The sequence below is a fragment of the Anolis carolinensis genome, unplaced genomic scaffold, assembly GCF_035594765.1.
Source record: "Anolis carolinensis isolate JA03-04 unplaced genomic scaffold, rAnoCar3.1.pri scaffold_87, whole genome shotgun sequence".
Lineage (NCBI taxonomy): Eukaryota > Metazoa > Chordata > Lepidosauria > Squamata > Dactyloidae > Anolis > Anolis carolinensis.
The window spans coordinates 54,856-68,787 of NW_026943896.1; the positions used below are offsets into that span (position 1 = coordinate 54,856).

The window sequence follows — 13,932 nt, forward strand, 5'->3', positions numbered from 1 at the left end:
TAAAGTTACAGGAGTAGATAAGCAGGTGCTGTATTCTGATGGTACTCTGTTTCTTGTGTCTTTTGAAGACTTCTATTGCATTTCCCCATCACACAAATGGTTTAGCAACCAATGTGCCAAGCTTCTGATGACCACCTTTACCCCAACGTCTCCTCCAAACACTACACAGTAGTACTACTTACAGAATGCACCTTGTACGTGAAAGGAGTAGGCTAACCAGGGAAATCTGCTGAACCATTTGGGTTGAAATCTTAGGTGTCTCTTCTTATCCACAGGAAATAAATATCTTGGCAAAAGAGTAAGGTAGGCAGGCCTGTAGCGAGGGGGCGGTTTTAGGGGTTCAAACCCCCCCCCCCCCGAAATTTTTCAGGTTATAAAAAAACCTGGTTTACTCATGAATTTTAACTGGTTAACCAAATCCCCATGCTACGTCTATGAGACACAAAACATTAAGAGCCCCTCCAGGCACTATCTCAAGCAGATATTGACAGGTTTGTAGCGGAGAGGGGTGTGTGCTAGGGGTTAAACCCCCCCCCCGAAATTTTCAACCCCCCCCCCCCCGAAATTTGTTTCTGGCCACGACCCTGAAGGTAGGTAATGATAATGATAAGGTAAAGGTAAAGGTTTCCCCTGACGTTAAGTCCAGTCATGTCTGACTCTGGGGTCATGATAGAATAATCAAAATTGGGTTGAGATAGTGCTTGTAGTTTTGGAGGGATTCTAATTGTTGCTTCTCATCTATTTGGCATGGAGATTGTTCAATATGTTAGTAATCAGTTTATATGTGTACGTCATCTGCAAAATAAGATGCATGAAGCTGATTGGTTGAGCCTTGTTAGGAGAGCTGTTAAGCCTGGGAGTTTTTGGTACAGTTGCAATTTTGTTCAGGCTTTTGCAAACCAGGTGCAGAGACAGTTGGAAGAAAAAAGCAGAGAGAGAGAGAGAGAGAGAGAGAGAGAAAGTTTGAAGCGTGTTCTTGCTTCATGAGCTGCTGGAAGGAATTTAGCCACATGGACAAAGAAAAGTAAAGGTAAAGGTTTTCCCCTGACATTAAGTCTAGTTGTGTCTGACTCTGAGGATTAGTGCTCATCTCTATTTCTAAGCCAAAGAGCCTGTGTTGTCCTTAGACACCTCCAAGGACATGTGGCCAGCATGACTGCATGCAGACAAAGGAAAGACTATTTTAAATCTCTCATAAAGGGACATTCTGTGAGTTGGTGCAACTGAGCACAATGATTGCAGGTTTTATGGAATGCCAGCATTTTGTTTTGAGGAAATGAATGGAACATCACATTTACATTGCTAACATTTTCAAAACCCTAATTAATCATGGACACAATCCACTTTAAAATTCTCCCCTTCTTTATTGTTCTGTACATAAAAATGCTGTCATGTTTTCTATAGATATGTATTTAAACTGCATTGTGTTCTATCTGTGTGTATTAGAGCTTTGAGGACAAGTTTTCTATAGGCTTGTTAAGCCGATATGGTTATATTTATAGAATAAATCAAATCAGCCAACATAAAGTATTTTTTTCTTTTTACTGAAGGAGCAAATCAATCACGCATCAGTGTTGTAAATTTCTGTGCAAAAGCATTGAAGTGCTTTACTAAAAATTACAACATAGAAACACATTAACAAATTCATACAATCAGATTTAGAAATATAACAACACAGAGGAAACAGAATTCCAGTACATTTACAACACAAGACAAAATACATGGAATTAATTAGAAAATATTGTAATAAATAATTCATGGATTATAGTGCAATTGATTTATGCATAAATAGAACTGATTACCTAGAAATCTGTTATTAACAAAATTTGTGAAAAATCAAGGCAGCCACAGAGTTTTACTAAATTACTGCAACAATGGAAATAATGCAATAAAAAAACACAAAATACAGTTATTTGTATTGTAACAAAACATCAGTCTCACTAAAGTTAATATACACTTTAATTTAATATAAAATAGTCATTAGCTACCAGAAATTGTTTAAACAACTTTACTGAGCAGTAGATCTAAAAACAGAAGCACTGTTTTTAACATAAAATAATTGAGAAACATTCAAATAAGTAGAAAGCATGTAGGGTTTGCTTTCTCCTTCATTTAAAAGTCTGCTGAAATATGAATTTTCAGAAACTTATCCATTTCTAAGTAGCAACTGGTAACTGAATTTTAAAAGAACTTCAAAATTATAATGTAAACAACTTTTAAAACAAATACATTAGGGTCAAATAAGGGGAGTCTATGTGTTTCTCTGCCTTTCCTCAGTTGTATAATCAAAGATTCCACCTATTTGTTAAAAATAATTACATTTTTTAAAAACGTATAGGTTGTGCATTATCTACAAACTATCAAAAAGTTTGATATACTTTTTCTGGCAAAAAATAAATACAAATACTAAAATGCTGAAAATTATAACATTACATACAAAACTGCCACTGCTAAAGTCAATAGCAAAATGATCCCTAATTTTATGAATTTGTTATTTTTTCATCTTTTCAATGATATCAAATGTGTCCTGTAACTTGTCTTTGAGATACATTTCTGGCTAAAATACAATGTTGTCTGACAAACATTTTAAAAGCTGGGATTCCAGCCTCCCGCCAGTGTGAGTGGCAAAGCCACACACTTCCATCCCTCGCTCAACGTAACTGAGGACACAAGGTAAGAAGAGGAAGGCAAAAGACGGTACGTTTGCACAATATCAGAAGCGTCCCTTTGGATCCCTGTCCATGCTTTTAAGCCATAAATTAAAAACAGGAGTAAAGTGTTACTGAAAAAGTCTTGAAATTTGTAATCGTCTTGGCTATTGGGGAAAGCTGCAACAAATTAATCTTTTGAATCCTGACAAAAATATGGCTTTGTGTTTTTTTTTAAAAAAATTAAAGATGATCTTGACATTGAATATTTGACAGTCTCAACTATCTAATGATAGTCTCAACTATCTAATGAAAATCTTGGTTTATAATGATTTGCTTCCCAATATGTGAATAAGCCAAAAAATTGAATCCATATGTAACAAGGCAAACAGTAGATATGTTGACCGCTGTTGTGTTAACCTTTATTTTGTAAGTGCCTTCTATTTGTAACAATCAGTAAGGACTGGGTGTTTATCGAGTTCATTATGAAATGCTAACAAATTAGTTAAACGTAGTACTTTAAAAACACTATATGCAAATTATACGTCACAGATACTAAATTATGCAATCCTTTAGCAAATGTATGCTAATTGGGTTGGGTAACAACCATATAGGGTAAAATAGATAAAGTTTTTAATAATGTAACTTTCCCATTTTTAAAAAAAGAAAAAGAAACTAGTTTTCAATAAAAAGGGCCACTGAAATATATTTTTTAAATTTTTATTATTTTTTTTAATTCTTTTAATTTTTATTTTTTATTAATTTTTATTTTTATTAATTTTTTTACTTTTTATTTTTTTACTTTTAAAATTCTTTTTTTCTTATTTTAACTAAAACCTTAATAAAAATCTATTTAAAAAATAAAAAGGACCATTGATGTCTTAATTCCACTGTGTGTTTAATATGATTGTATACCCAAGTTCAGTATTAAACCAAATGTAATGGGTATGATCTTTCCCTTAGTGTCCACATACAAACGTATCCTCACTGGGGTTGAAAACTCCCTTGCATTTCTTCATCCCATGGCTGAAAAAGCATACAAATGAACTTATCGAATAAGCAATTTTTTGGGATCTAGGCCTGCTTCCCTTCCAGAGGTATATGAACTATGGAGTTTGCACAACCTGGCTAAGCAGAGGATAGGATTTGGATTTCATACAGATTTCCTACGGCTCCAGATTGCCCAGGTGCACTGTCTGCATACCGATGATAGAATGGAATAGAGCAACATAACCCTTTGAGTATCTCTAGAAGATAAGATCATGTGAACATTAAAGTTATTTAAAGACTGTCATCTAAAGATAACTGGTCCTCTGAGATTCTTTGAAAAGTTATATATCTAAAATGAACTGTCCAGTTTCCAAATAGTAAATATACAAAAAAAACTTTCCATTTTTTTTAAAAAAAGAAACTAGTTTTCAATAAAAAGGGCCACTGAAATAAAATATTTTTATTTTTTTATTATTTTTTTATTTTTTATTTCATTATTTTTTAAACTTTTTGTTTTATTTTTTTAATTCTTTTTTCTTTTTCTCTATCTAGTACTGAAAATTCTAGTACTAAAAGTTCAAAACAGTTTCCCTGTTTGTATCTGTCAATCTATCAAGACACTGAACTGTCAAATTTGGTTATTAGCAAAGTGATGATGCTTTGGCCCACCAAAATGAAAACCTCATATTCATTTTGATAAATTGAAAGTTTTGAAATGTCACAGCAGCAATTACATTACTGTTATATTGAGGTTTTTCAACAGGAATGAAACACAATCCTTAAATAAATGTATTTAAATAAATAAATAAACTTTAAATAAACTAATCCGCACACTTAAACCAAAATAACCATTCTCAAGCTCATTCTGTGCACATTCTGAACATCCTCTAATCTGCATTCCAACCTTCATCTTAAACCCTTACAAGTTAGCATATTTTCCGCACTAAAGGAAAACGGTGACATTTTTATGCCTTTAGTATTCCATCTTATGTACTAATCATTCTATAGCTATACTAAATTTGTCAGTTTTCACAAGTACATATGTTGTAAACACCAACTTTCTTGCTAAACCAACAATAAAATGAAAAGACCTCAGTTGTGTATCTAGCACATGCTTTGAAAACTGAAATGTTTTCTCTATATCAGATGTTAAGCTGCCACATTTTTTCTTGGCTATTTATTATCCTTGCGATCCAAACCGCCTTCCGTGGATTCAGAGGTGCCATCTATAGTTCCGTTTTTAGTATTGAGACACAAAGGAGAGAGGTCCCCATGCAGAAAGTAGGAGTTGACACTTGACTGAGTTACAGATGCAGAACATTCAATTTTGTTCTGTTTCGGGAGTATACTTTTCAGTTTTTGAAGAGCTGATCCTTCTAAGACTGTTGAGGTTTTAGAAACATGGTACATAACATGGAAAATCTGCCACTATCAGGCTGTTGTTTGGGAAACAAACACTCATTCTCAGCTGAGGAATTTTTAGCTGTACAGTTAGACCTGTTCTTCCACATTGTACAGTTTCATTTTTTTCTTTAATCTGAGTGACCATTCTTTGTAGAGTTAACTGGTGGAGGTAACTGGAAGCTGTTGGGAATCTTAATTCTGAGGTTTCAAACAGAGTGAGTTTCCTTTTTTCTGTGCGCTCCACTCAAGCTTTTGCTCCCAAGTCTACTTTTTGCAGCACTGCACATGTTTCTTTACTGTCTTTGTAAGAATCACTTTCATCGAAATCCCGAGTTTTGTTTTTAAAGGATGCAGGCTTTGCTGCTGGTAAGGCTTCTAAGTTGAGAAGTAAAGTTTTTTGAGGTATGCCATAAAGTATGCCTTCTTCATTAACGTCCAGTGTTCCGGACTGAATGTCTTTCATTGCTGTTGAGAGCAAACCATCGGCAAACTCAGCACTTCTTTCCACATAGTCCTCTCTGTGTCTGTGGCGTCTCCTGGATGGAAGGAATAAAACGATGGTGAACTGATGCAAGAGAGACATGCTATGGAAGGGAAGGGTCCACTCCTTTATTATACTCCTTGCTTAGGTAACTTCTGATAGTTTTAAGTCTTTGAGATGCTGTAGCTATTGATTACCATAGCAAAAGTTACAGTTTGGTAGGACCACAATGATACCCCAGCTTCTATAGCATCCCTTCCAAGAACTTTATAACCCAGCTCAGTATCAGATAACTCTCTCAAATGCTTGCAATTCCCTTTTGACAAATGTTTGTAGGGTAACAGTTAAAACTTTCATTTTCACAGTCTCTTACCGCCTTTCTGGATGGCATCTGCTCCGCAGCCAGGCCGGGATGGGAGGAGGAAGGGCCTCATTCCAGATGGATCACTGGGCACCCTGACCAGGGAAGGAGGTGGACGCACGATGGAGACAGCAGTCCCAGGAAGAGGATGGATCTGAAAAGAGAAAGTTAAAGGTAAAGGCTTCCCCTGACATTAAGTCTAGTCATGTTCGAATCTGTGGGTTAGTGCTCATCTCTATTTCTAAGCCTCAGAGCCGGCATTGTCCGTAGATACCTGCTAGGCCATGTGGCCGGCATGACTCCATGGAGCGCTGTTACCTTCCTGCCAGACCAGTATATATTGATCTACTCACATTTGCATGTTTTTGAACTGATAGGTTGGCAGAATCTGGGGCTAACAGTGGGAGCTCACCCCACTGGCTGGATTCGAACCACTGACCTTCTGGTCAGTAGGTTCAGCAGCTCAGTGGTTTGATCCACTGCGCCACCGGGTGCATCCCTCCCTCTATTTTCCCAACTCACCTTAATCTTCTAGATCTTCAATAATTAGACTTGGTTCTTTTTCACTAAAAGAAACAAAAAAATTGTTAGTACATAACACCCAAAGACTCCCCCAGCCCAAAAAAAGGCCCAACCCACACCCAAAAAGTGAGAAGAAGTTACCTCGATTCCTGGGACTGCTGACTCCACCGTGCGTCCTCATCACTTCCACTGGCCAGGGTGCTCTGTCAAGGAAAGAGAAGAGCAAAGTGAAATCCCGTCCTCCCCTTCCCCTTTGCAGGAAGACAGGGCGCCTGCATTTCGCTCCTTACCCAGGACTCCTCGGATAGACTGGGGCCCTTCCTCCTTGCATCCTGGCCGGGCTGCGAAACAGATGCCATCCATTGGTGCTGTGGAAGGAAGAGAAGAGACTTAGTTGAAATTCTGGTCCCCTCCTCTTCGCAGAAGTACAATCCTCTTGCCTTCCCTTCTTACCCAGGTCTCCATTTCTGTGATCTCATCGGAGGAGGAGGCCTCCAGATCTTCCTTTGGAGGACTAGAGAAGAGGAAGAGAAAACAGCAAAACATTAGTCACAGAACCCTGTGAAGCAATTTAGAAGGGAAAAAAACAACCAGAAGAGAAGGGGGAAGGGCTTACCTTACAGGGTATATTTTAATACTCCTCCTCCCCCGACAGCATTTGCAACAATTTAAACATAATTTCTGGATGTTCTGCAAAAGAGAAAGGAGAACAAGGTTTGTAGGTTGTGTTTCTTCATCAGTTTGCCTATGCGGTCAAGGTTGGACTTCTGCAATGCTAACGAAGAAACACAACCTAGAAACTATCTACAGACCCACTAAGAAAATCCAACAAATGCTCCATTCAGCAAAGGAGAAGAGGGATCCTCTCACCTCTGCAGGAGTCTACCGTATACCATGCAGCTGTGGACAAGTCTACATAGGGACCACCAAACGCAGCATTGCCCAGAAACGAGTCAAAGAACATGAAAGGCACTGCAGACTAACTCAACCAGAGGAATCAGCCATAGCAGAGTACTTGATGAACCAACCTGGACACAGTATATTATTTGAGAACACAGAAATGCTTGACCACTCCAACAACTATCATGTCAGACTACACAGAGAAGCCATTGAAATCCATAAGCATGTGGACAACTTCAACACAAAGGAGGAAACCATGAAAATGAACAAAATCTGGCTACCATTGTTTAAAAAAACCCTCCAAAATCAGAACAGTAAATAAGAAGCAGCACTCTGAAAACAGAAGAATTCCAGACAGAAATCAATCAGGGACAGCTAATGACTCTGAACAAAGGATTCCCCCAGGCCAGGATGTGAGGCTGGGAGGGCCATTTAATGCTAACAAAGGTTATTAATTACAACATTCACACTGGCCTCCAACAGACAAGAGTTCTTCCCCCCACCTAGGAACTTCCACAGATATATAAACCTTCCTTGCTTAGTTTCTCCATACCTCACAACCTCTGAGGATGCCTGCCATAGATGTGGGCGCAATGTCAGGAGACAATACTTCTGGAACATGGCCATACAGCCCGGAAAACACACAACAACCCTTTAGAGAAGCTATTTTTTTGGTTTTTCTTATTTTGCAACCTAGTTTTGGTCCCTCTTTTTTGTAAAATTGTTCTAATAGTACTTGAAGAAATGAGAGGAGGAGGAAAAAGAGGAAGAAGTCTTTTGGGTAATTAACAGACCATGAGGCAACACATTAATATTTATTAGAACAAAATAAAGAAATCATCTTAAATACAAATATCATTAGAAAAAAATACAATAATATAAAACATATGTTATTTCCGATATCACAGTTTGTTGTGGAGTCACAGGCCAATGCGGGTATAATTCAAAAGTATTATTTAATATCCATAAAAATAGTATGAAAGATTGATTACATTTTAAACTGGAGAACAGATCCAAATGCTATTAATGTAACATAATCTTATGGGTTTTAACAGCAGAAAATAAGTTTGCAAATACTTCCGTTCTCAGAAGCCACCAATTTCTGTAAAAGGACAGAGGAATGGAGAGTTGGGATCCCTCTCTGCAAGAAGTCCAGATCCAACCCAAAGTGAACTGCTCAGGTATTCTCAAACTGGTTCGTAAACCTGTTTGGAGCACCGTTTCTTGCGATAAACCAAATGACTAATGAAATTGTAATTATCTTCTGATTCTCCTTGTGGAGATTCTTTTTGGTATGGGCCATCATTCCTTTCTATGAGCCCCAAATGCAATAAAATAGTCCAGATATATACCCCACAGGCTTACTGTGACAAATAGACTGTAGGGGACATTCCCCTTACAGATGGTCCTATTTTCCAACACAAATGCTGCTTCCCAGACATTAAACTGATTGGAATAATCTAAAATATGCCTCATTTTCCATGAGGAATCCCAACCTAGCAAATAAAACAATATGTTATCCATGTTTCCTGCAATGCTTCAAAGTGTAGATGACCAAACAACCAGGTATCGGCAGGCGGCCCCTTTAATTTCCATTCCACCTAAGTCACAGAGACTACAAAAACAACATTTTAATTTAAAATTCAATTTCTGACTCTGCATCTTTTCACTGGCACTGCCACAGAGCGGGTATTTCATTAAAGGGTTTAATAGATTTTGTGAGTTGTTAGATTCAAAAAGGTTATGCATTCTCTCTGCTTCCAGGATTCAGACAGCAGTCCAGTAAACAAATTTACCACGAAAATAGAGGCAGGATGCTGAAAAGGGGGAGGATGGACACCCCCATGGATATAGTTATGTATGGAGGGGGCAGACCCATTTGTTCCATTTACTGATCATGTTGACATCAGGGCTTTTGAAAAAAAGAGTCTGTGATGAAATTTATTTGAAAAGCATTCCCAATAATGACAGATTTAAAACAAGCTTCTCCAGGACTGATTGGTAAACTCTTAAAGAACTAGCCAATGACAAAAACATCATATGGAAACCTGCTGACAAGGGGGGTGCCATCGTTGCAATGAACACAACGAATTATATGCAGGAGGTATATAGACAACTGTCAGTCAAAGAGCATTATTCTCTTGTAGATAAAGTCCCGACCAAACATATTCAATTCATCATAAGAACCATAATTCTGGAAGGACTTAGTTTAGATTATATCACAGAAAAAGAAAAAAGATTTCCTTATGACCTCACATCCATGCATTCCGGTCTTATAGACACTACCTAAAATACACAAAGACATCAGGCCACCTTTGGGCCGGCCCATTGTATCTGGGTCTGGCTCAGTCCTCGAACCACTATCCAGATTGGTTGACTCTTTTTTACAGCCCTTTGTCAAACAAACTATGTCATATATCAAGGACACCAAACATTTCATTAACATCATAGAGAAACAGAGTAATATGGGACAGATGAGACAATAGGGGATATGCAACCCAAAATAGAGTTTGGCTACTCTCAACAAATTCAAGTCTCCAGAGCCAGATGAACGATGTCCATGAATATTGAGGGAACTGGCAGAAGTCATTTCAGAACCACTGGAAATAATCTTTGAGAATTCTTAGAGAACAGGAGAAGTCCCAGCAGATTGGAGGAAGGCCAATGTTGTCCCTATCTTCAAGAAGAGAAAAAAAGGGCGCTAACTATTACTGTGCAGGCAGCCTGACGTCAATACCAGGAAGGATTCTGGAGCAGATCATTGAGGAGGCAGTTTGCAACCACTTAGAAAAGAATGCTATGATCACTAAAATTCCCCAGTGATTCTCAAAACAGGTCACGCCAGACTAATCTTATCTGGGAAAGAGAAAGTTGAGAGGGGACACGATAGTCTTGTATAAATATTTGAAAGGATAAGGTAGAGGGAGCAGGCTTGTTTCCTGCTGCCCTGGAGATTAGAACTCGGAGCAGTGGGTTAAAAATTACAGGAAAGGATATTCCACTTGATCACTAGGAAGAACTTTCTGACTATAAGAGCTGTTCAACATTGGAATTCACTGCCTCAGAATGTGGTGGAAGCTCCTGCTTTGGAGGCTTTTAAACAAAGCCTGGATGGCTATCTGTCAGGGGTACTTTGTGCTTCTCCTGCATGGCAGAGGGTTGGACTAGATGGCACATGTGGTCTCTTCCAACTGTTCTTACAGATAATCTAGGTCTCTGTAACGGATTGGCCTACCTTGCAGGGTTGGTGTGTCAAGACAGATCAAGGCCTTAGTAAGAAAGACAAAGCCAGGCAAGGGGAGGAGTGATCAGGCAGCTCCACTCTATGGAAGTGCAGTCTGATTGGTTGGTGCAATTGGAGGGATTTGCTTAGCAAGAGGAGGTAGGCAGGGCCAGCAAGACAGGAATTGCTCTTCAACCAGAAAGCGAGTGAGTTAGGGATTGGAGTGAGAAGAATCCGAGTTTGGAGTTTTGAAAAGGAAGGAAGGAAGGTTTTGGGAACTGTTAGTGAGAAAGCTCTTTGAGGGAAAAGTTAAACTAGGGCTAGGAATTGTAGCGAGCCTCTATGGGTGAATAGTGCTTGTGTTAAGAGCCTCTGGAAGAGAGGACTCAAACGTTCAAAAAGCCTGTAAGAAAATCCCACAGACAGACTACAAAAAGAGGCACAACTATGTGGCCCAAATGATTCATTGGAACTTATGCCTCAAGTACCACCTGCCAGCAGCAAAGAACTGGTGGGGTCACAAACTTGCAAAAGTATTGGAAAATGAGCATGCAAAGATACTGTGGGACTTCTGAATCCAGACTGACAAAGTTCTGGAACACAACACTACAGACATCACAGTTGTGCAAAAGAAAAAGGTTTGGATCATTGATGTTGCCATCCCAGGTGACAGTTGCATTGACGAAAAACAACAGGAAAAACTAAGCCGCTATCAGGATCTCAAGATTGAACTTCAAAGATTCTGGCAGAAACCAGTGCAGGTGGTCCCGGTGGTGATCGGCACACTGGGTGCCGTGCCAAAAGATCTCAGCAGGCATTTGGAAACAACAGACATTGACAAAATTACGATCTGCCAACTGCAAAAGGCCACCCTACTGGGATCTGTGTGCATCATCCGAAAATACATCACACAGTCCTAGACACTTGGGAAGTGTTCTACTTGTGATTTTGTGAAACAAAATCCAGCATATCTATCTTGTTTGCTATGTCATACAATAATAATAATAATAATAATAATAATAATAATAATAATAATAATAATAATAACCAAGAACTTACTTTTAGCAGTCTCCGGGCAGACATGTTTGTCTCTGTACAAGACCAGAAGACAATAGAGATGGCAACGTTCCGTTTTGTCTTCCTGTCACAGACGGAACCGGTCTGCTTCGGAACTGCATTCTCATGACAATGGTGTAAACCAAGGGGCCCCAGACTCCAGGGAAGTGATGGCCCCTTTCTGAACCCATATACATTGGGTAGTTGCCCTACCAAATTAGAAAACAGTGTTAACAAATTAAAAAACAATTAGAAGAAAAAAGTGTCCAACGCATTATACATGGCCTCCAAAATCATGACCAGAAGACCTCTCGGAAATCCACTCATTTGTAAAAAAACATTCAAGGGTTGCCACATCCCCTGTCTGTCTGAGAACAGACGCTGGTCCCACCAGTTACAAACACATATTTAGTTATATCATGCAAAAGTGAATGAAACTACCCAATCTACAGTTGTCTCTGTTGTCCAAGGCCATCTTTCACCTATATATGTTTTCTCGTTTCTGGCCATTCCAGTTAGATAAGCGAGTGTTGGATAAGTGAGACTACTGTATCTTTAAGGTTAATAAATAGTACAAAGTATAGTCCCACATCATCAGGAGATTGAACTCCTTTCAATTTAAACAATATTACAATAACTGTGAATTGGTCCAAAAGATTTAATTCATAAAGCCAAAAAAGAGAGATGTTACTCAAACATGCTGCATCAAATATATGCTGAGCTCTGTGTTCACATGTCAGAAGGAAAACACAGTTGAACCATTGTCTTTTTTTTTTTTTTTTGCCTTTGACGACAATGTAACTTTTTCTGGGAGAACTACAATACTTATCTATATAGGCACGTGAGCTGAATGTTGCATTGTGGTACTCTGCACTTTTAAACCCCCCTTATAATAATAATATAATACATTTTATTTATACCCCACCCCCTCTCCCCAAAGTGACTTGGGGAGACTTCCTGATCTTCAATAAGCTGTTCCTTTCGTCTTTATCAAGAAGCTCACAAATTGCTTGTTCTTGAAGTGGGTGTCCTGGTCAAAGTTTAGTTATTTTTCAAAGTTGGTTTATAGCATCTACATTTACCGCTAGGAGAGATCATCTGGAGGCATGGGGCAGGGGGCTATCAGTATGCTGATGACACCCAAAGATGTTTCTCCATGCCATGAAAAACACTGTTATCTCAGGATAGCGGGTCTCCTTGGAATGAATGCCTGGAGGAAGTAATGGGCAGGATGAGGAGAAACAAATTGAAACTGAATCCAGACAAGACATCGAGAGCACTATGGGTGGATCAACCAGTTCTGGATAGGGTTACACTCCCCATTAAAGTCTTTGGTCTCAGCTTGTGGGGGGTGCGCCCCTCGATCCCTCTCTTGAAATGTAAGAACAGGAAGATGTGATGGTCAGGAGTGCTTAGTACCAGCTTCAGCTGATACGCCAGTTGTGCCCCTTCCAAGAATTGCAGGACCTTAAGAAGGCTGGATTCCTGCAATGCTCTTTACATTGTGCTGCCTCTGTACCAAGTTTGGAAATTCCGATTAGTTCAAAACAAGGCAGGGAAACTAGTTATAGGAACATCTAGGAGTGATTCCACTGGTTTTGGAAAGCCTACCCAGTCTGTTTTAACTATGGCTTTTACATCATATTCTGTGTTTTTGTATTTTAATATGTGCATGTTTTAAAATATGCACTTCTGGTTGCATTTAACTTAGCTTTCTTACATGATTTCATAGATGTATTTAATTAGGTTGTGTCTTCCCTCAGGCCACATAGAGAGGTAAGCAATAAATAAAAGATGATGATTATGGTTGTTGTTGTTTGAAATCTGTTTGTCCACAGGATGATATGCAGCAGGTCTAATATATTCAGTTGGGCCCAACAGTTGGGTCTTGTCTGGGATACAACAAACATAAGCAGACGGATTAGCTCAAACCTTCTTCCCTTGAATGCTTATTGGTGCATACTGGGTATGCCATGATTGGGGTGAGTCTTCTGGCCATCTTCATGGAAGTGGTGTTTGGGGGAGGTTACTTAGCCTTACAGATTAGGAAAAGTGGGAGAGTGCATAGGGAACACCGCCAGAAAAGGTCCATGGGACGGAGGTACCAGTAGTGGGAGGGAGGTCAGCTGCTCTCCTAGACTGGCATGCAGTTGTGATGCTTTGTAGAAATATATGACAAGAAGTGGCCTAGTTACACAGCTGCTGGAAAAAGAATTAAAATCTGGCTCAACTGGAGCTTGTTTGACCTTGGAGACCATTGGAAGATTCAGAAAAAGTGTTCAAAACAATGGAATACTTGGATCTGTGGGAGGAACTGCCTGCCTGTGGGAGAACCATTTGGCTTCTG

At 39.0% G+C, this 13,932-nt stretch overlaps 1 protein-coding gene and 1 long non-coding RNA gene across 5 annotated transcripts in view; one reads left to right on the forward strand and one right to left on the reverse strand.

Annotated features, from left to right (window-relative positions):
• The window catches only part of LOC134295168 (uncharacterized), a 57,715-nt gene extending 44,324 nt beyond the window's left edge, over window positions 1-13,391 (forward strand). For both annotated transcript variants that reach the window (XR_010001718.1, XR_010001717.1), the window contains 2 exons: window positions 5,889-6,058; window positions 6,864-13,391. This is a non-coding gene — a long non-coding RNA (uncharacterized LOC134295168). The remainder of the gene's footprint in view (window positions 1-5,888; window positions 6,059-6,863) is intronic.
• On the reverse strand, window positions 1,529-11,715 carry LOC134295165 (ligand-dependent nuclear receptor corepressor-like protein). Of its 3 annotated transcripts, XM_062967042.1 has the most exons (8): window positions 11,589-11,715; window positions 7,023-7,096; window positions 6,860-6,920; window positions 6,697-6,774; window positions 6,548-6,609; window positions 6,407-6,450; window positions 5,897-6,038; window positions 1,529-5,578 (listed from the first exon to the last, which is right to left on the reverse strand). In XM_062967042.1, the coding sequence occupies exons 1-6, from the start codon at window positions 11,610-11,612 to the stop codon at window positions 6,408-6,410; spliced, it is 342 nt and encodes a 113-aa protein (XP_062823112.1). In that variant the 5' UTR covers window positions 11,613-11,715; the 3' UTR covers window positions 1,529-5,578; window positions 5,897-6,038; window position 6,407. The 3 variants fall into 3 exon arrangements, with proteins under 3 accessions (XP_062823112.1, XP_062823113.1, XP_062823111.1); XM_062967043.1 differs by having other exon boundaries at window positions 5,897-6,450; XM_062967041.1 differs by lacking the exons at window positions 6,407-6,450; window positions 6,548-6,609; window positions 6,697-6,774 and having other exon boundaries at window positions 5,897-5,911; window positions 6,861-6,920.
• Window positions 13,392-13,932: the final 541 nt, after the last annotated feature.